The sequence below is a fragment of the Canis aureus genome, chromosome 21 (genome assembly GCF_053574225.1).
Source record: "Canis aureus isolate CA01 chromosome 21, VMU_Caureus_v.1.0, whole genome shotgun sequence".
In the NCBI taxonomy this organism is placed as follows: domain Eukaryota; kingdom Metazoa; phylum Chordata; class Mammalia; order Carnivora; family Canidae; genus Canis; species Canis aureus.
In genome coordinates this window covers 2,562,958-2,583,540 of record NC_135631.1, presented here as the reverse complement: position 1 = coordinate 2,583,540, position 20,583 = coordinate 2,562,958, and the positions used below count along the sequence as shown (strand labels likewise).

Below are 20,583 nucleotides of genomic sequence, written 5' to 3'. Positions count from 1 at the left end.
CCCAGTCTCCCACTTCCTTTTTAACACGATAGCTGAATGAAAGGGCTGATAGCCTGAAGACATTAATGTGATAAGCTGAAACAGATTCATTTTTACAAAGAAGTCTTTTTTTTTAAATTTTTTTTTAATTTATTTATGATAGGCACGCAGTGAGAGAGAGAGAGAGAGAGGCAGAGACACAGGCAGAGGGAGAAGCAGGCTCCATGCACCAGGAGCCCGTCGTGGGATTCGATCCCGGGTCTCCAGGATCGCGCCCTGGGCCAAATGCAGGCGCCAAACCGCTGCGCCACCCAGGGATCCCCAAAGAAGAAAGTCTTATAAGCTCTTATTTCATTATGAAGATGACTATGATTTCTCTTGCAATTCAACTGCTATTTTGTATGTATGTGCAAAATTGTTTGTAACCTGCACACAGATGTATCAAATATTAGATATTTTTACTCAGGGGGATCCCTGGGTGGCTCAGCGGTTTAGTGCCTGCCTTCGGCCCAGGGCGTGATTCTGGAGACCCGGGATCGAGTCCCACATCGGGCTTCCTACATGGAGCCTGCTTCTCCATCTGCCTGTGTCTCTGCCTCTTGTTCTCTCTGTGTCTCTCATGAATAAATAAATACAATCTTTAAAAAAAATTTTTTTTTTTTTTTTACTCAGTAAGAGGATTTAAGGGCACAAAGCAATTTTGCCTAGGTCAAATTGCTGAGGCTCATGATATGCACAGTCATACAATTATTAACCTTAACATAAGGTTAAGATGGAAAATACAAACTACATACTCACATTTGATTGACATGATAGAACAAAGTGCAAAATGATGCCATAAAAACTACACAGGACAATTAAGTTTCACAAGTGAGGAAAATTAAGTATTTAAAGCAAAAACTGGGAAGCCCAGGTAGCTCAGTGGTTTAGCGCCGCCTTCAGCCCAGGGCATGATCCTGGAGACCTGGGATCGAGTCCCACGTCAAGCTCCCTGCGTGGAGCCTTCTTTCCCCTCTGCCTCTGTCTCTCTCATGAATAAATAAATAAAATCTTAAAAAAAAAAAAAGCAAAAACTTTTTTTTTTAATTGTCCAAGCTGTTTTAATTTAATTTCCATGAACAGAGAAGAAATGTAGCTTTATTCTGGTATCACTATTTTTATACTACTAATAAATTTCAAATACTATAAAAACAGTAAACTTGTAAAGTTCAAACAGACATGTACCTATATTTGATGTCTGATAAAGGCAATTCTCGTCCTGAAAAGAACACTAAATATTTAACTCTCTTTTACCTTAATCTCAAATTTCTGCCTTTGAGATCTTTGATTTTCTTCAAAGGCAGAAATCTGGGAAGTCAATTCTGGCCCTAGACCTCCTTCTCCAAGCCTATTACACTGCTGGCTGCTCTACTACCTAAGCCAGTAGACCAGAGAGTGCGATTACTCATTCTCTATCCTGAGTAGAACTAATACTTTAAAAGATGTTACTGGACAGGTCAAGAAAGACAAAATTTCTTCCTGCAGGACACCAAATGACTGCTTCTTTTACTTTTTCAGTCTCTAAAAACCCAGAGGAATTTGGTGAAAAAATGTGAAGCTGAAGGTTGACATCAACACTCGTCGATTTTTTAAATAAGGTAGATTTTTACATGTTTTAAATAGGTTAAATTTGGAATAACAAACTTCATCTTATTTTTGTAGTGCAGAAACTTAAGACATATCCTATGAGATATGGAGAAAGTATTTTGCAAGGAGGAAGAGCTTCTCCAATGTAATAATGACTACACACTGCAGTATCTTAAGCTAAACTTTTCAAGCAGTGACCTGACAGATGAGGTCCACCAAACTGTACTAATGCTTTTTAGATAATATTAATATACATCTACAATAGACAAGAATTTAAGACATAGTATCTATTTTGCAGGTAATCAAAATTTTAAATCAAGAGAATCAAAAGCTATGTACAAAAGGGCCAACCAACAACCAAACTGTAAGCAATGACAAATGATTAAATCCAAACCACCAAGTTGCTAAGTTCTAGGGAAGCTGCTGTTCATCTGAACCTTTGCCCAGAACACAAAAATTTGGAGGAGAAATGCTGATGGTTTAAAGAGAACAAGTGTTCTAAATTTGCTGCCTCATTCCTTTATCACCATAGCTAATCTTGACCTTGCAGAAGCTTCCTTTGATACTGTTTCTACTGAATTGGCCAAAAACACTGGAAAATCCAACAGGGTACCAAAGCTCTTATGTGGAAACCCACTGTTCAAAAAAACCTAGAAAAAAGGGGTGTCTGGCTGGTTCAGTTGGTGGAGCATTCAATTCTTAATCTCAGGGTCTTGAGTTTGAGCCTCATGCTGAGTGTAGAGATTACTTAAAAAATAAATAAATAAATAAAAATAAAAAACACCCCAACACCTATAGAGTGTATCTAAAGAAAAGATCAGAAATTCAACGTTCTTTAGAACAGTCAACCTAAGATTCTGGCAAAGGAGACAGTAATGTATTTTAAAACCCCTCAAAATCCTTTAAGGTAACTAAATACAGAGCAAAATTATCTGTACTCTCCTGGGCTTATGACCCGCTTCTTCTGACAAAAAGGTTTTTTTTTCTTTTCTTCAAAGACTGAGTTCCTTTAAGAACTACCACCTGCTCATGGTGCATTTTTTTTTTCTTCCTCTCAAGAAGGCATCTGCACTGCAGATCTCCGCACGAGGGGAGCTTGAGCTTGCCAGCCAGCTCCCACCAGCAGGCAAATGCGTATACAATGGAAACTAAAAGCGGCCTGCAGCCTCCCTCCTAGTCTTTCAGAGATGGGAGAAGGGCTCAACCAGCTCCTGCTTTGTCTAATTTCTCTCCCCCTCCCCCCTTTCTGCGCTAAACACCCCTTTTTGTTACACTGCTATCAAGAATAGCCTATAGAGCATGAAATCAAAACGTGTTGACGACTTGGCAGGACTCTATTATCTTCCAGAATATAAGCAACTGATTGCCTGTCCCCACCCCCACGCCGCGCCAGTGAAGAGCAGGCTGTGTTGCAGATGCAGCCACGGATCCATCTTGTACCATCAGCTGCTCCCTCCCAAATCTTCCCTGAGCTATTCTCATCACGCCTCCTCTTACCTCGGAGCCTCAGAAAAGCGGGCATTTAGAGAGTCTAGCTACGAAAAAAAAAAAAAAAAAAACCAAAAAAAAACTTACAAGCAGATGAAAAGAGTATAGAAAACGGCTACAATGTTTCCATTAAACTTCCTGACCCTCCCTACGGGAAGCCAAAAAAAAAAAAAAAAAATTTTCCTTTTGGGGGGTGGGGTGGGGTGGAGGGAAGACTACCATAAATTTATTATGTCAACACCTGTCTGCAAACCTGCAATGCAACCCTTTCACCATCAAAACCGTAGCTAGTTCTTCCTCCGATGACCAACCTGCCCCAATCCTCTCAATCTGTCTAATCCTGCACTAAATCGCCCCGGTTCGGCGGACAGCTCCCCCGAACCGGTGTTTTCCCCCACCTGCCCCTCCTCGGCGTTAACGCCCACTCCCTAAAATACACCCCCCCGCCCCCAACCTGTTAGCCTCGCACCGCGTTATGTCCCCACCGCCAGCACCATCTTACGCTCCCCTCCCCCTTAGCCCATTTCCCAGACGCTGGTTCCCGGGGACCGAAGCTTCCAGGAGGCGAGGCGATTTGCCTTCCCCGACCCCCAAGCCATCCCCCCGAGGGCGGGGTTCCCCCGGCGCGCCTCACCCGCACACGAGGAGCCGCAGCTCTTCGCCCCCAGGGCGGGGCAGGCTCCGGGGCTCCCACCGCCGGGCGCCGCGGGTTCGGCCCCGGAGGACGAGGAGGACACGGATGGGGACTGAGTGGCCGCCGACGGCTCCGCCATGGCTGCGCAAGCAAAGGCAGGAGAGGGGTAAGAGAGATACGGGGCGGGAGAGAGGGAGGGGAAAGCAAAGAATCGGGCAGCCGGCTCTCGAAAGCCCCTTCTCGCCTCCTGCTCCGAGGACGGACTCCGACAGACTGACTGACTCAGCCGAGCGCTGCGAGGGCGGGAGCGCGAGCGCGCAGGCGCACAGGGGGCTCTCGGGCGGGCGGCGGTCGCGCCAAGGCGCCCAGCGACGCAGGGCGCAAGCGCAAGAACGGTCCCTCCGCGTTCCTGTGGGGAAGGTGGGGCAAAGCCGGCTTCACGCTGCGTCCGCGCGAGAGCCCCGGGTGGGCCTCGCCCCTTCGGGAACCCGTCGCAGGGGGCGTGGCCAAGCGCCAAGCCCCGCCCACCGATGCGGCCGAAGTGGGAGGGGCCCCCGCAGGTTGGTGTTTCTTCCTCTTTTGTGTATCTTTTAGGGTTGGCCGATTCCGTGTTTTAACGATGTTAAGTTTCCCTTGCTTCCTATAGCTGGGGTATGTCTTTCTCATAAATTCCAGGGCGGATGTCTTTTGTCTGATGCGTTCCGGCTGCCTGTGATTCCAATGAAAAGTGAAAACCGCGAGGTGGATAGGCCCACTCTGCAAGGTGCTCTATGGATTTTTCTGGATGTGTCGTAATATCACCATGAGGCAGAGATGGTACTGCCTCCCATTTGGTAGGTGGAGCTGGATGCTATACAGAATGAAAAACTATTAGTCATTCCAGTCACATTGCAATGCAGTCGCAGAACCTGCTTCATATTCTTGTTTCTGTTCCCAAGAGAGGTCCACTGTGGGTCTTAAGGCTGGCCTTTCCTCCAAAAGGAAAGGTTACCAGGTAAAGAAGACACATGTTTTTTTAAAAGATTTGTTATTTTTCTTTAGATTTTTATCCTTTTTTTAAAAAAAATATTTTATTTATTTATTCATGAGAGGCACAGAGAGAGGCAGAGACACAAGCAGGCTCCATGCAGGGAACCCCACGTGGGACTCAATCCTGGGTCTCCAGGATCATGCCCTCCGGCCCAAGGCGGCGCTAAACCGCTGAGCCACCCAGGCTACCCAAAGAAGACATTTTTTTTTTAAGATTATTTATTTATTTATTCGTGAGAGACACAAAGAGAGGCAGAGACACACGCAGAGGGAGAAACAGGCTCCACGCAGGGAGCTGGATGTGGGACTCGATCCCTGAATCTGGATCACACCCTGAGCCAAAGGCAGACGCCCAACGGCTGAGCCACCCAGGGGTCCCAAGAAGACATATTTTGAAGAAAAAATAGCTGAGTTAATAAGAAAAAGAAGAACCAGGAGATAACATCCTGGCTGTGGTTATGGAGGAGGGTAAAATGAGGTATTTAAAATTGAGAATATGCCACAATATATACATAATTGAATTTTATTCACAGCCTAAATGAGGTCCTTGGCCGAAAACTTATTTGAAACCAAGTATCTAGCTTATCCTGGACTTTGCTTACTTTTTTGTCTTCTCTTTGGTTGGACTGTGAAATAGAAAGCCTTCTCCATACTTCTTGGTTACAATATTAGAAATATGCATAATTCTCTTCAAAAGGGTACTGCAAAGTGGAAATGACAACAATCAAAACTGTAGGCCTTGTTATTGCTAAAGCAGCAATCGATGACCTGAAGGGCAATTGCAAGATCAGCAGATCCTGTCGAGATACAGCCTCATGAAGGGAGAGATAGTGAGCCAGGCAGCAAACACAGAGGGAAAGTGATCTGACCAGTGGAAATCTTCTAGAACAGGAAGTGGACTACATCTGCCTTTGACAGTTTTTAAGGTCAGGTAGAGCTCAGATAGGAAAAAAACTGGCCATTGCAACACTCTGAATAAAAGGCACAGAAGATACTTCCCAAAATAACTTGGTGGCAAATATCTTACTCTGACACAGCATCAGTTGATAATGCAGCAATCTTTTAGATGACAAAGGGAAATACAGGCCAATCTGATAACAAGGCCAGTTATTTACCCATTCTTATACATACATAAACTTTAAAAATATATGTTGCTAAGAGCTGGATAAGGAGATGAATGATGCTGGCCCCTAGCCCTGACAGCGATTGCTAGGACCCGAAGACCTGGTTGAAAAGGAAGCCTGGGGGGATCCCTGGGTGGCTCAGCAGTTTAGCACCTGCCTTCGGCCCAGAGCGTGGTCCTGGAGTCCTGGGATCAAGTCCCGCTTCAGGCTCCCTGCATGGAGCCTGCTTCTCCCTCTGCCTGTGTCTCTGCCTCTCTCTCTCTCTCTCTCTCTCTCTCTCTGTCTCTCATGAATAAATAAATTTTAAAAATCTTAAAAAAAAAGGAAGCCTGCTTTCATGGTAACTAGAAGCAGAGAAAAGAAGCTAAAAATCAAGACACTGATGGTGTCTTGGTGGTCCTTTCATACTTTTAAGATTTCTTACAGCAGAGGCATTTGTGCTAGGTCCAATTCCTGACCTGTGCCCTCTTGCTGTATCAGTAAACTTCCCTGAGACTCTTGCTTGAGATGTTATTTGTATATATGTTTACTGATCACCTGTTGAGTGAATGACACTATCCTGGGAAATTTAGAGGAATCCAAAAAATGTTTGTCCTATCATCAATGAGCCTACAAGGTAGCTGGGGCTTAAAACACACTCACATAAAAGTAGAACTAAATAGCGACCAGAACAGCTCCCAGCAACACAAAACTCTAGTGTTCTGCTTAGAAGGCAAGTGAATTGTACAATTTTAAAGGGAGAGGGAATCAATATAGAGTTGTAGTGGCTTGGGGAGGTCTTATGAAGCACAAAGTCAGGAGTTTCTAATAGGAAGGAGGTCATTAAAGGCAGAGGAGAATGGTATGAAGCAAATGCCAGGGGCTGCTTTTGTGCAAGTGTACAATAAGACCTCCTTCTGAGTAGACCAGTCCAGAAAAGCACCCCTCCTCCCACCCCAACCCATGATGCACTTTAATGCTGACTTGTTTAGCAGAACTTGGCCTACATTTGATCCCTTCTTGACATTCCCCTCCACAGGCTGCCTTAGACCTACACATAGAATGCACAACCATCTGTGGTAGCTAGAGGGTCAGAAGTGTGATGCTGTGTAAGGTGTTTTGGGTGTGGTTAGCCCAGGTTGGCAAGAGCCAAGGGCTTAACAAGAGGGAGATAAAATGGGGGAGATGTGTTGGGACTAGAGTGTGGAGAAGCAATAATACAGCATAAGGAACTGAGGCTTCCTTTAAAGGCTAATGGGGATTCAGTGAATGTTTTCAGGCAGGGAAAGGCTCAGATGGGATTTTATTATTATTATTTTTAAAAGATTTTATTTATTTGAGAGAGCAGAGAGAGAGCGAGCATGGGGGAGGGGCAGGGAGAGGAGACACAGATGCCCCACTGAGCAGGGAGCCTGATATGGGCTCCATCCCAGGACTCTGGGATCAGGACCTGAGCTGAGGGCAGATGCTTAACCAACTGAGCCACCCAGGCGCCCCTAGATGGGATTTTTAAAGTGCTCCCTGGAGCATAGCCACTTCTCAGTTCTTTGGAGCAATTTTTCCTGCTGAGGCACTGAGCTGAGTCTCTTCTTCCTTGGCCCTGTCTGTATAGGACTCGTATTTACCCAGCTAATTTCTCCACACAGATTCTAGGCCATCTCATTATCCCATCTTTTTCTTGCGTATTAGAAAAAAATATATTTTTTCTTTTTTTAAATATATTTAATTTAAAAAAATATATATATTTAATTTAAAAATTTATTTGAGAGGTGCCTTGGTAGCTCAGTCAGTTAGGCATCTGCCTTTGGCTCAGGTCATGGTTTTGGGGTCCTGGGATTGAACCCCATAGCAGGCTCCCTGCTCTGCAGGGAGTCTGTTTCTCCCTCTCCCTCTGCCTGCCACTCCCGCGGCTTGTGATCTCTTCTCTCCCTCTTTTTTTTTTTTTTTTAAGATTTTATTTTATTCATGAGAGACACATAGAGAGAGGCAGAGACACAGGCAGAAGGAGATGCAGGCTCCCCTCAGGGACCTGTAGTGGAACTGGATCCCTGAATTCCAGGATCACACCCTAAGCCGAAAGCAGAGCCCAAGTGCTGAGCCATCCAGGTGTCCCAATAAATGCAATATTTTAAAAAACTCTTTGAATATATTCATATGTAATATATTCCCATATATATGAGTGTATATATACCTTAAAGTTTTCTTCTATTATTAACCCCTCTCCAGCTACTAGTCTCCCCTTCTACACACACATAGGTAAGTACTGTTAGGAGTTTTGCAAATGCAAAGGTGAATATAGCAATATCTTTATTCTTTTTTTTTTTTTTTTTTTTTTTTAATATCTTTATTCTTATTCACTCTCTTTAACACAAATGAATGCATGCTATACATAGGTATATTGCTTCCTTTCCTTAATAGTAAATTCTAGTGATTTTCAAGTATCTTTTTTTTTTTAAGATTTTATTTCTTTATTCATGAGAGACAGAGAGAGAGAGAGAGAGGCAGAGACACAGGCAGAGGGGAAAGCAGGCTCCATGCAGGAAGCCCGATGTGGGACTCAATCCCAGGACTCCAGGATTATGCCCTGAACTGAGCAGACGCTTAACCACTGAGCCACCCAGGAATCCCTCAAGTATCTTTTTCGAAGAGACAGAGAGGCATGCTGTTAATAACAATAATGAAGCAGCTGGCAGGTCTTGAGTTTTTAGTGTTACCATCATGTTGAGGGCCTGATATCCAACTTTACAACACTCTATGAGTTATTGACTATTTTTCTTTTCTTTTGTTTTTAGAGAGAGAAGGGCAGGGGAGGGACAGAGGGAGAGGGAGAGATAATCTTTAGCTGGGTGTGGAGCCTGATGCAGGGCTCAATCTCATGACCCCAAGATCATAATCTGAGCTGAAATCAAGAGTTGGATGCTTAACTGACTGAGCCATCCAGCTACTCTATTTTCTTTTTATAAACTATGACACCAAGTCAATAACTCATTTTATACACGGAGTGAAGTAGGGTATATTTATTTATTTATTTATTTATTTATTTATTTATTTATTTATTTTTAATGAGAGAGAGAGAGAGAGAGAGGCAGAGACATAGGCAGAGGGAGAAGCAGGCTCCATGCACCGGGAGCCCGATGTGGGATTCGATCCCGGGTCTCCAGGATCGCGCCCTGGGCCAAAGACAGGCGCCAAACCACTGCGCCACCCAGGGACCCCGGGTATAGATATTTAAATGACACCCAGCTGGGCACCTGGGTGGCACAATTGGTTAAGCGTCTGACTCTTGATTTCGGCTCAGGTCATAATCTCAGGGTCTTGGGAGCCAGTGCCATGTGGGGCTCCCCACTCAGTGGGAAGTCTGCTTGAAGATTCTTTCCCCCTCGTCCTCTGCCCCAACCCTCCAAAATAAATAAATAAATCTTTAAAAAAAATAATGCCCAAGGATGCCAGTAGTCCAGTCTGTCCCTTCTGAGGGTCCTGTTGCTTAAACATGGATCCTACGAGCAGGCAGTAGGAGAAAAGGCTGAACTGAGGCCCAGCACAGTCTCTGTGAGTGATAATTATTTACTTGGCTGTTTACCCCACAAGACTGTGAGTCTCTGGAGGACAGGAATGTGTCTTACGCATATGTAAGCAATACTGCCGAGCACTATGCCTGACACATAACAATTTTGGAAAGCTATTTTTGGAAAGCTTTGGAACCTGAGTCACAGTGGATGTCACTGCAGAAAACAATTTTGTTATTTCTGTGCTTCATAAAATACTTGATTACCTTGAATATTTATGATTTTGTTTTGGCTTTCCAGAATGAATATAATTACCAATTTTTGAGCACTACCCATGCATCAGTCATAATTACCAAATGCTTATATCTCATTTAACTCACAACAACTCAAAAGCATTTAGCAGTAGATAATGAAAGAAGTTCAAAGAGATTAACTAACTCACCCAAGTTTGCACAGCTAGTAAGCATCAGAGCCAGAATTCAAAGCCAAGTCAGTCTGACTCCAAGCCCTGTGGTCTTAACCATTGAACATGTCTACATATCACTCGCTTCGGGAAAACCACGAGGAAAGCTCGGTATCTGGTCTTATCACATGACTCAATTCAGAATGAGATGGCTGAAGGCAGGCTGTGATCAGTATTATCAATATTTAGCATTTTTAAAAAAGATTTTTATTTATTTATTCACGAGAGAGAGACACAGGAGAGAGAGAGGCAGAGACACAGGCAGAGGGAGAAGCAGACTCCATGCAGGGAGCCCGACACAGGACTTGATCCTGGGACCCCAGGATCAGGCCCTGGGCTGAAGGTGATGCTAAACCGCTGAGCCACCCGGGCCGTCCATATTAAGCATTTTGAATGTCCACTGTTTTGATGACCCTGGCTATTTGAGAAGGAAACAACACTAACAACAAAACATATTTCTCGTTTATAGGAGTTGCTATCTAAGCTGTGACTAATCCTAAAGTCTGCCTTTAATTTGTACTGTGTTTTTTTTTTTTTTTTTTGTACTGTGTTGTTCTAAATGCCAAACACTTCTACAAGGTATGGAAGGCTGATGTGCTGAAAATTATATCGAGACAGATGTAATGTCAATGTTTCCCGTCACTTCCTGACAGGAAGCCCTATTGGGAGCCCTTAAAATAGAACAGGGTATTTTGTCCAAAAGCAAAAGTTAGGGCAGCCTGGGTGGCTCAGCGGTTTAGCGCCGCCTTCAGCCCAGGGCCTGATCCTGGAGACCCAGGATCGAGTCCCATGTGGGCTCCCTGCATGGAGCCTGCTCTCCCTCTGCCTGTGTCTCTGCCTCTCTCTCTCTCTCTGTGTGTCTCTCATTAATAAATAAAAAAATAAAATCTTAAAAAAAAAGCAAAAGTTAGGGACTTAATATTAAGGGAGCAAGAAAGTGAACGAGCAGTGCTAGGTGTCACATACCCCTTCTTTACTCGTCCATTCAGTACATATTAAGAATTTCTACTATTGGGCAGCCCGGGTGGCTCAGCGGTTTAGCGCCACCTTCAGCCCAGGGCGTGATCCTGGGGATCCAGAATCAAGTCCCACATCAGGTTCCCTGCATGGAGCCTGCTTCTCCCTCTGCCTGTGTCTCTGCCTCTCTCTTTCTCTGTCTCTCTCGTGAATAAATAAATAAAATCTTTAAAAAAATAAAAAAAAGAATTTCTACTATCTGCCTGGCATTATATGAAGCACCGTGTACTTATATAGCAATGAACAAAAACAGACAAAAATTCCTATTCTAGTGGGAAGAGAAACCAAAAGATTATGTTTTACTTAAAACATAAGTTGGATGGTAAGAAGTCTAATCAAATTGGATGGGGAAGGGACTAGAGAATTCTGGGATGTGTGTGCAGTTTTAAATTCCTGTACAGTGTGTTGCAATTGTGACAAGTCATTGGCCTTTGGCCCCTCTCTCTTTCCGAGCATGCCACAAAATGGCCTGGACTTGTGTCACATCTTGTAGGTCCTGCCTTCTGCACACCTAGTGTGAAACTCCAGGCAGCACTTGCCCTGATGTTCATGTCTAGTTTCCTGCTGGCCAGAGTGGACTAGATCTAATCTCGACTCTTAAATCTAAAGGCTAGAGGAGGGTATTCAAGTAATCTTGAGAGTTTGGGGAGAAAGGAAGGCAGGGGGAAAGAAATCAAAATAGGATCTCTTTAGATAAGATAAGGCAGAATTATCTCTCTTCACCTCTGTCCCAATCGCTCCAGAAGTAAGAAAAACAAACTAACAAAAACCGCTCAAAGGCTTGGCAGGGCCTGGAGGTAGCTGGAAGGAGGTTCTGAGTAGATTGTCATAGTTAAGGCAGAGGCAGAAGTGGGGCACCTCGCTGGCTCAGAGGAGCATGCAAGCTCTTGATCTCCCGGTGGTGAATTCGATCCCCACGTTGGGGGCAAAGTTTATTTAAAAAGAAACAAACCAGGGCAGCCCGGATGGTTCAGCGGTTTAGCACTGCCTTTGGCCCAGGGCAGAATCCTGGAGACCCGGGATCGAGTCCCACATCGGGGTCCCTGCATGGAGCCTGCTTCTCCCTCTGCCTGTGTCTCTGCGCCTCTCTCTCTGTGTCTCTAATAAATAAATAAAATATTAAAAAAAAAAAAAGAAACAAACCAAAAATAAACAAATAAATAAGGTAAAAAAAATAAAAAAAAATAAAAAATAAAAAGAAACAAACCAAACTTAAAAAAAAAACAGGCAGAAGAAAGTATAATAATTTATGTAATGAATGAGGGAATGGTGACGCCAAGAAATGGTGGTGATGGTGGGATGGATGCCCCCAACTACCTACCTCGGATAACCGCTCCTACCTCAACAAATCCAAGATAACAAAGTTCTTCACAACTGACATTTTCTTTTTTCTTTTTTCTTTTTTTTTTTTTTACAACTGACATTTTCTTAATCGCATGTGAAATGTGAATAAAAGCATTTTCAGAGAACCTCGTTTTGTATTGCCCTAACACAGTTTAGATAGGGTGTACCTGCAAAAGTAGCTTCAGAACAAGCCCTTTTTTTTTTTTTTTTTAAAGATTTTATTTATTTATTTATTCATGAGAGACAGAGAGAGAGAGAGAGGCAGAGACCCAGGCAGAGGGAGAAGCAGGTTCCATGCAGGGAGCCCGATGTGGGACTCGATCCTGGGTCTCCAGGATCAGGCCCTGGGCCGAAGGCGGTGCTAAACCGCTGCACCACCTGGGCTGCCCAGAACAAGCCCTTTTTAAGAAACACGGCCATCGCTTAGGCTGGACAAAGCCTAGGGAAGGAGTTTCACTGGAAGGTCTTAGCTATCAGAGTGGTGGTGATGGTCCACCACCAGGCTTGGCCAGGCACGCGATTATGGGGCGAAACTGGTGGTGGTGGTAATGAAGTCACGTCCTCCTCTCCTTGTGAAGTCAAAATCGTTAAAAAACCAGAGCGCTCACGTCATCCAGGCTTGAGGCCTCCCTTTGGTCCTTCGGTCCCTGAACAACGCAGCGGGTAGGGGTTACCAACTGGTTAGTTATCCCAAGTCCTCCGCCCCGGGGCGGGTCTCCGCAATAGGATCTCGCCTGGGCTCGCCGGCCCGCCCCGCCCCGCCCCGCCCCCTCCCCGCATGGCCTGCTGGGAGTTGTAGTTCAGTCGTCGAAGAGCCGCGCCAAGCCCCTTCCCTCTCTTCCGCTTCCTCCCTGCCCCGGATGAGTGCGCAGAACAGGGACAGCCCGCGGGGGCAGCCACAGAGCGTGGGACTACAATTCCCAGTGGCCTGCCGCCGCGGGCGTGCAGTCCCAGGTAGCCGGCGACGCGCTTGCTCGCACGAGCACGCGCGTCGGGCGGCGGCAGGACTCGGCCGCGTGCTCCTTTCCGCTCCGGCCCGCCCCGCGCTCGCCGCGCCCAGCGCTGTCCGTCGCGCCTCGCACGCCCGCCCCGTGGTCGTTCCCTCGAAGCTCTCCGCGCCCCTCCTTCACCCCAGTCTCTTTTAGAGGCCAGGCCCCGCCCGTTTCCCGCCTCCTGGGCCCGGTTCGTTCCCGATTCAGCCCGCCCCTCCCTGCGCCCCCGCGGCCTCTGCTGCAGGCGGAGGCTCCATGTTGTCCCCTCCGCGAGTGGTAGCGGCTGCCTCGGGAGGAGCAGGTGAGGCGCCCGGTTTTCCCCGCCGCCCTCCCGACTAGAGCCCCGAGGAGACCGCCCGCCGCTCGTTCGTCGTCCCGGGGTCGGGACCCTGCGCCCCTCGCCGGGTACCCTGGGCCCGCGAATTCAGGGCCGGTGCTGCTAGCGAGGCCCGGCCGGCGGGGCGCGGGCGGTGCCTCCCTGGGCTCCCGGTGGGAGCGGCCGCCCTCGGGTCGGGGTCGGGTCGGGGCCGGGGCCGGGGCCGGGGCCGGGGCTGGAGGGCCGGGGCGGGCGGGCGGCGTCGGCAGCTGCGGCCCTGCAGGCCCCGCCCGGGTCGAGGGCGCGCTCCGGGGCTGCGGCCCCCTCCCTGCCTGGCACCTCGCGGGCTCGCGGGCCGGGCCGGGCGGCGGGAAGGTGGATGCTTTTACGTCCAGCCTTTGGCGAAGTGCTGGAGCGTCTCGGTGTTGGAAGCTTTATTTTCATCCTGACGACCTCGAGGCGCTGACGACAATTAGGAAAGTTGATTTTTAAGCCCACGCTAATTTCCATAGGCGAGTTAGAATGTGGCCTAAATTGCTTTTTAAGAAGTTCTTTTAGTACGTTTGGCACCGTCCGTTGTTCCGTTGCTTTCCCGAGGACATGCAAAGACAGCAAGATAATTCAAAAGTAAGAGAGTCCTCAAAAATGGAAGGATACTTCATGTCATTTTTAACCTGGCTTTATTCTGGCTTAGCGTGTATGCTGTTGACATCGCCAAAAGTTCCACTTGCCAAATTCAAAGGCAGAAAAAGAAAACATGAAATCCCAGCCCTCAAAGAATTTGTGTACGAAGTTGGGTGGACCGTTTTGTGAAAGGGAGAAAAAAAAAACCGCGATCTCATGTTTGTCTTCTTTTGCAGAAGTTTCTGAAAAGCGACGTGGTTTTAATCCGTGTCAAGTGTTCATCATTGCAGTGAACCGAAATTCCAATTAGGGCTTCCCCCCCCCCCCACTTTGCATAGAAACTAGCTTGTAGGGGATCCCTGGGTGGCTCAGCGGTTTGGCGCCTGCCTTTGGCCCAGGGCGTGATCCTGGAGACCCGGGATCGAGTCCCACGTCGGGCTCCCTGCAGGGAGCCTGCTTCTCCCTCCTCCTGTGTCTCTGCCTCTCTCTCTCTCTCTCTCATAAATAAATAAAAATAAATCTTAAAAAAAAAAAGAAAAGAAACTAGCTTGTAGTTTACAAGTCCCTGTTTCTGCTTTGCCACCTGTAAAGGAAAGGCTTAGATGAAAAGGATTTCTATGCTGTGTAGTGAAGAATGAACACTACTATTAACAGCACATTGTTTTATTAACTACCCCTTATTGTCTATTGGAGTGATCGTGAAATTAAGAAAAATGACAACAGAGGATAAACATGTATATTATCTGCGGTGGAGCACATGTGTTTTTCATTTCTATGCCTTCTGAACCTTAGGATAAAGGGTACGTGCTCTCTTTAAAATGAGATAATAGAGGATTGTAAGAAGCAAGAAATTAACAGAAAGTTGTCTTCCTCCCCCAAGCCCCAGTGGTAGGTCATTTAACAGTTTGGTTACATATTAAGATTCCTATGAAATAGGGAACCCCAGGTTGTGTGAACTTGTTTGAGAATGGTGTAAGAATTTACCTATAATGACTAGGCATGCCTGTTAAAGTTTCTATTGGCTTGTGAGCTGAGAAATTCTTCAAATAACATAGCTGCATTTTAAAGCTAATTTGAATTTTAAAACATTTTCCCAAGTTCTCTTTGAGGTTTTAGGAGTATATTCTCTAAAAAACATCGAGGGGGAAAGTGAGGATAAAGCTTTTATCTAAAAGAAAAAAAAGCCTTTAGTTGCTGTAGGTCTGTGAATCTCAGGTCTGCTGCATGATTAAAATAACCTGTGATATTTAAAACCTGACAATGCATGGAACCCACAGATTCTGATTTACTTCCTTCAGTGGCGGAGCAACAGTTAAAAAAAGAACCCTGAGTAATTCTAATTTGTATGGTAATGTAAAATTCTCCTATAGGTGGTTGCTTACATTTGAATTGATTTGTTACTTTATAGGAAGTATAATTTATAATATCAGTGTTTGTTACTAGAAGTTGATGCTTTTTGCAAATTGGTAAAAAATGTTTTTTATTAGCATATATTTAGATAGAACTTATTGATATATTTCACAGCTAAAATATATTACCGGTTAGGAAATAGACTATACTGGTATAGTCAGTGAAAAAACAAGGTAGATTAACTTTTAATGTCTTGCAATGATAAGGAATCCAAGTCAAATATTGCAAATTAAAGCCTTATTCATCTGGAACACAAAACCTTCCGGTAACCAAATTGATTTTGGCGATTTTTTTATTTTTATGGAAGAGTCAAATAAGATGAATATTGAACTCACTCTATTAAAAAAAAGTTTTTTTTTTTTCTATAGCATAGCCTGGCATCATTTTTAGATTCAGCCTGGTCTTTGCATTTCTGAATCTTAGGTACTGTTTAGTCATAATTGACCTTATAAATACATAAAGCACTACAAAATTGACGAAATGTGGTTTTGTTCAGCATTCTGTGCTAAAGTAGGAACATGTTATGCCAGATGAATTGAGAAAAGGTTTTCTCTTAAACTCTTTAATTGATTAGAATGTAAATTTCCCCCAATATTCTCTTTTGTTGGTTATAAGTATTTTTATTGAAACAGCCAAAGAAATGTACGTGTATCTACTAGCATACTTACTGCCTTAAGACAAAAGAGAGCATATAAAAGCATTCTCCCACCTTGAGACAAATGGAACCACTTCCAGCAGTTTGAGTTGGCTGAGAGCTTACCCTCATATATGATGTGTTTTTTCTGGCCTTGCCTGAATTAGGAACTTTAAAGACTGCCAGTGAGAACAAGGCCTGAAATGGTATGCTTCTGTTTTTGGGTGTGTTGCTCTTGTCCTTTAGTAAATGGGTTTCAAAAGGAGAGTGGAAAACTCAGGTCATAACTTTACCCTGAGTCATACACTCTACTTGGTGAAATGTTTCTGAAACTGTAGTTAATTTGATTTGCTTTGTGGAGCTCTCTGAATAGTACAGATGAACACCAAGGCTGGCTCTACCATAGTGGTTCTTTTTTTTGTTTTTTGTTTTTTGTTTTTTTTTGATCCCGGGACTCTAGGACGGCGCCCTGAGCTGAAGGCAGATTCTCAACCACTAAACCACTCAGGCATCCCACCACAGTGATTCTTAACCCAGGGTGATTTTGCTGTGTTGGGACATTTAGCAACATCTGCAGACATTTTGGGGTCTTATAAGCAGGAGGTAGCACTACTGGTATCTAGCGGGTAGAGGCCAGAGTTGGCTGCTAAATATCCTACAATGAATAGGATAGTTCCCCACAACTGAGCTATCCAGTATAAAATACTGGTAGTGCCAAGGTTGGGAAACCCTGGTCTATACTGTTGAATTGATCAACTAAATTCTGTATGAATTTTCTGAAGTAGCAGTTGTACCTGCTTCCAGTTAACTAGTTTCATTGAATTTATCACTGTTCAGGTGGGCTTTTCAAATATTTGAGGGGAATTTAAACTTTTTCCCTCTATAATGTTTTCTTTTTTTTTTTAATTTTTTAAAATTTATTTATGATAGTCACACAGAGAGCGAGAGAGAGGCAGAGACATAGGCAGAGGGAGAAGCAGGCTCCATGCACCGGGAGCCCGATGTGGGATTCGATCCCGGGTCTCCAGAATCGCGCCCTGGGCCAAAGGCAGGCGCCAAACCACTGCGCCACCCAGGGATCCCCTATTTTCTGATAGAATTTATTTCTTAGAATTTGTATTTTTTTTCCTTTTTCTTTATTTATGAGAAACAGAGAGAGAGAGAGAGGCAGAGACACAGGCAGAGGGAGAAGCAGGCTCCATGCAGGGAGCCTGATGTGGGACTTGATCCCTAGTCTCCAGGATCAGGCCCTGGGCTGAAGGTGGCGCTAAACCGCTGAGCCACCTGGGCTGCCCGAATTTATATTTTCCATAGAACTGAAAAGGCCAATTGGATCAGTAGTCTCACCTACTTTTATTTAGTCTATGCAGCTACTTTTTTTTTTCTTTTTTAAGATTTATTTATTTATTAGAGAGAGGGGAGAGGGGGGTGAGCCCACAAGTGGGAGGGGCAGAAAGGGAGAGAGAATCCAAAGCAGACCATGTACTGAGTGTGGAGCCCATTGTGGGGCTCCCATCTTCCAACCTCCAGGTCACAACCTGAGCTGAAACCAAGAGTCAGATAGATGGTCAACCGATTGTGTCACCCAAGACACCCTTGCAGCTACTTTAAAAAAAAAAATCTCTTTTTTTTTTTATTTTTTTATTTTTTTATTTTTTTTAATTTTTTTAAATTTTTATTTATTTATGATAGTTACAGAGAGAGAGAGAGGCAGAGACACAGGCAGAGGGAGAAGCAGGCTCCATGCACCGGGAGCCCGATGTGGGATTCGATCCCGGTTCTCCGGGATTGCGCCCTGGGCCAAAGGCAGGCGCCAAACCGCTGCGCCACCCAGGGATCCCAAAAAAAAAAAATCTCTTAAAAATTCAGTGTTAGGTCATTCTAGAAGAGCTAATATTGTAATTTGGTCAGATCACTACAAAGTCTTCCCTGTGATAATTAGTTTCACCTGTTAGTCTTTCACCTTATTTCTACTTGGCTTGTCTGTGTCATTTTAGTGCAGAGCCAGTCTGTTGAATGCAATTATTACAGAAATTATTTGAATAGGTATACTTAAACCTATTGGCTAGTCTGGATTAAGTTGTGTTTTTACCAAAAGTAAAGGGTAAATCAGTACTTTAAAAGGTAATTAGAGAAAAGGTCGTCGCTTCCACATAAACTGTTGAAAGGCTTTTTAATTATCCAAATATTTTCAGCATTTCCTGTAGAGGAAACTGAGCCACAGAGAAGTAAAATGATTTACTTATGTGGTCACAATCATTGTAAAGCTGGGCCCTGAGGGTTAGGAAAGGCCTTTCTCTTGTACATTCTGCTTCACTTGAGAGTAACAATCTTTGCCAAAAGGAATTTAACTCCTAAAAGGAAGTAAGGGGCTTGTGGATGGTGCAGTCAGTTAAGCAAGTCTTGGTTTCTTTAAAGATTTTATTTATTTATTCATGAGGGAAAGGGAGAGAGAGAGAGAGAGAGAGAGGCAGAGACACAGGCAGAGGGAGAAGCAGGCTTCATGCAGGGAGCTCGACATGGGACTTGATCCCAGGTCTCTAGGATCACGCCCTGGGCTGAAGGCGGTGCCCGCAACTGTTGGTTTCAACTCAGGTCATGGTCTCAGGGTCATGGGATTGAGGCCTGAGTCGGGCTCCAAGCTCAGTACAAAATCTGTTTAAGATTCTCTCTCTCTCTCTCTCTCTCTCTCTCTCTCTCTCTCTCTCTCTCTCTCGGCAGCCCTGGTGGCGCAGCGGTTTAGCGCCGCCTGCAGCCCGGGGCCTGATCCTGGAGACACGGAATCGAATCCCACGTCGGGCTCCCTGTGTGGAGCCTGCTTCTCCCTCTGCCTGTGTCTCTGCCTCCCTCTCCCTCTCTCTCTCTGTCTCTATGAATGAATAAATAAAAATCTTAAAAAAAAAAAAAAAAAGATTCTTTCTCCCTCTCCTTTCTGCACCCTCAGCCCTGTGCTCACTCTCAAATCAATCAATAGAAAAAGGGGGGAAGATTGATTGGATTTGGAGCTATATAGCATATAAGAACCTAGGGAAGATGTGGAGGCTGAGAGGTGGAGATTTGAGAGAAGCTGAGTAATTGAGAGGATTCATTTTCATGATACCACAAGTAGACATATAAAGTGTTTGTACCAGTAGGTTTTCTAGAAGTTAAATCTTGACTCATTTCACTCTTGAGACCAAAGACAAGACATGCCCAGAATCACACAGGCTGCTAGTGGTAGAACTGGAATAGGAACTTGTCTCTTGACTCTTCTGCTCATATATTTCTACATATTACTCATGAGAGTAAAGTGATGGGGGAATATCCAGGTGATTCTCTCCCTGAGGCAGTTGTATCTTTGGACCTGAATGCAGGTTAGGAATTAATGAAGTTGCATCACCAAAAGAGAGGGTATAGTGAAATTATAAGAATAGGGATCCCTGGTGGTGCAGCGGTTTGGTGCCTGCCTTTGGCCCAGGGCGCGATCTTGGAGACCCGGGATCGAATCCCACGTCAGGCTCCCTGCATGGAGCCTGCTTCTCCCTCTGCCTCTGTCTCTGCCTCTCTCTCTCTCTCTCTCTGTGTGACTATCATAAATAAATAAAATCTTAAAAAAAAAAAAAGAAATTATAAGAATAAAGAGGTCATTGAAGGAGTGAAGGAAAACTGCCAAGACTGGAGCAGAGGGCGGTGGAACTCACAGGAAGCTGAAGAGGAAAAGAAGCAGGGAAAGGAAATCATGAAAAGATTGGGAGTGAGCTAGGAATGGGCATGGTCCCAGAGACCAAATGTCTGCAGGAGTTCCAGCAGCAGGTGGCAGTTGTGTTTTGTCATACAGAGAGGGCTGAATGAGAAGAAAGAGCCATTGGATTTGGCAAGAGAGGTCATGATAAACTACTGAATAATTTCAGCAGGGAGACTGAGAGGAAAATCAGGTTACAAGGTGATGAGAAGGGAATGGGTAGGTAAGTGGATGAAGACACACCTTCCAGGAGTGTGTCTTCTTTGAGAAAGGAGACCACTGGGGGAAGGGAAGAAACTGGTTTTTCTGGAGGTGCTTGACAAGAATTCCTGAGTTTAGTGTTCACAGTACTAGGAAACTGTTATCCTTCCTTTTAGATACTGGAGCTGAATGTGACAGTTTCTCTACTCCTCAGAAGCTCCCAGTTGGGTGATAAATCTTGATTACAAATGATAATATTACAATGGGTGGAATAATATGTATGAGGTTTTAGTAGAAACAGGAAAGTAGGACCACTTTATTGAGTTCCTAATATGTGTTAATCTTTGAGATGAGTATTCCATTTCTAAAGAAATGAGGTTGCAAGCGGTTAGAAATTTGTCCATAGTCAAATCGAGACTAAGTAGTGGAGTTATTCAGCTGTTCCACAAGTATTTATTGGATATCTGCTACTTATGGGCACTGTTCTGGGATATTG

The 20,583-nt window shown here is 44.9% G+C and overlaps 2 protein-coding genes across 7 annotated transcripts in view; one reads left to right on the top strand and one right to left on the bottom strand.

The window, feature by feature from the left end:
* RTN3 (reticulon 3) overlaps positions 1–4,337 on the bottom strand; it is a 57,473-nt gene extending 53,136 nt beyond the window's left edge. Inside the window, exon 1 of one of the 3 annotated variants that reach the window (XM_077862116.1) lies at positions 3,728–4,337. In XM_077862116.1, the coding sequence (XP_077718242.1) occupies positions 3,728–3,866 (139 nt within the window). In that variant the 5' untranslated portion in view covers positions 3,867–4,337. The remainder of the gene's footprint in view (positions 1–3,727) is intronic. The other 2 variants (XM_077862117.1, XM_077862118.1) reach the window with 2 other exon arrangements.
* An 8,419-nt stretch (positions 4,338–12,756) lies between these two features.
* ATL3 (atlastin GTPase 3) overlaps positions 12,757–20,583 on the top strand; it is a 57,906-nt gene continuing 50,079 nt past the window's right edge. Inside the window, exon 1 of one of the 4 annotated variants that reach the window (XM_077862115.1) lies at positions 12,757–12,852. Coding sequence is in view for 1 of the 4 variants with exons in the window: in XM_077862112.1 (XP_077718238.1) it covers positions 13,437–13,482 (46 nt within the window). In the remaining 3 variants the exon portion in view is untranslated. Of the gene's footprint in view, positions 12,870–13,243; positions 13,483–13,890; positions 14,125–20,583 lie in introns of those variants that run through there. The other 3 variants (XM_077862113.1, XM_077862112.1, XM_077862114.1) reach the window with 3 other exon arrangements.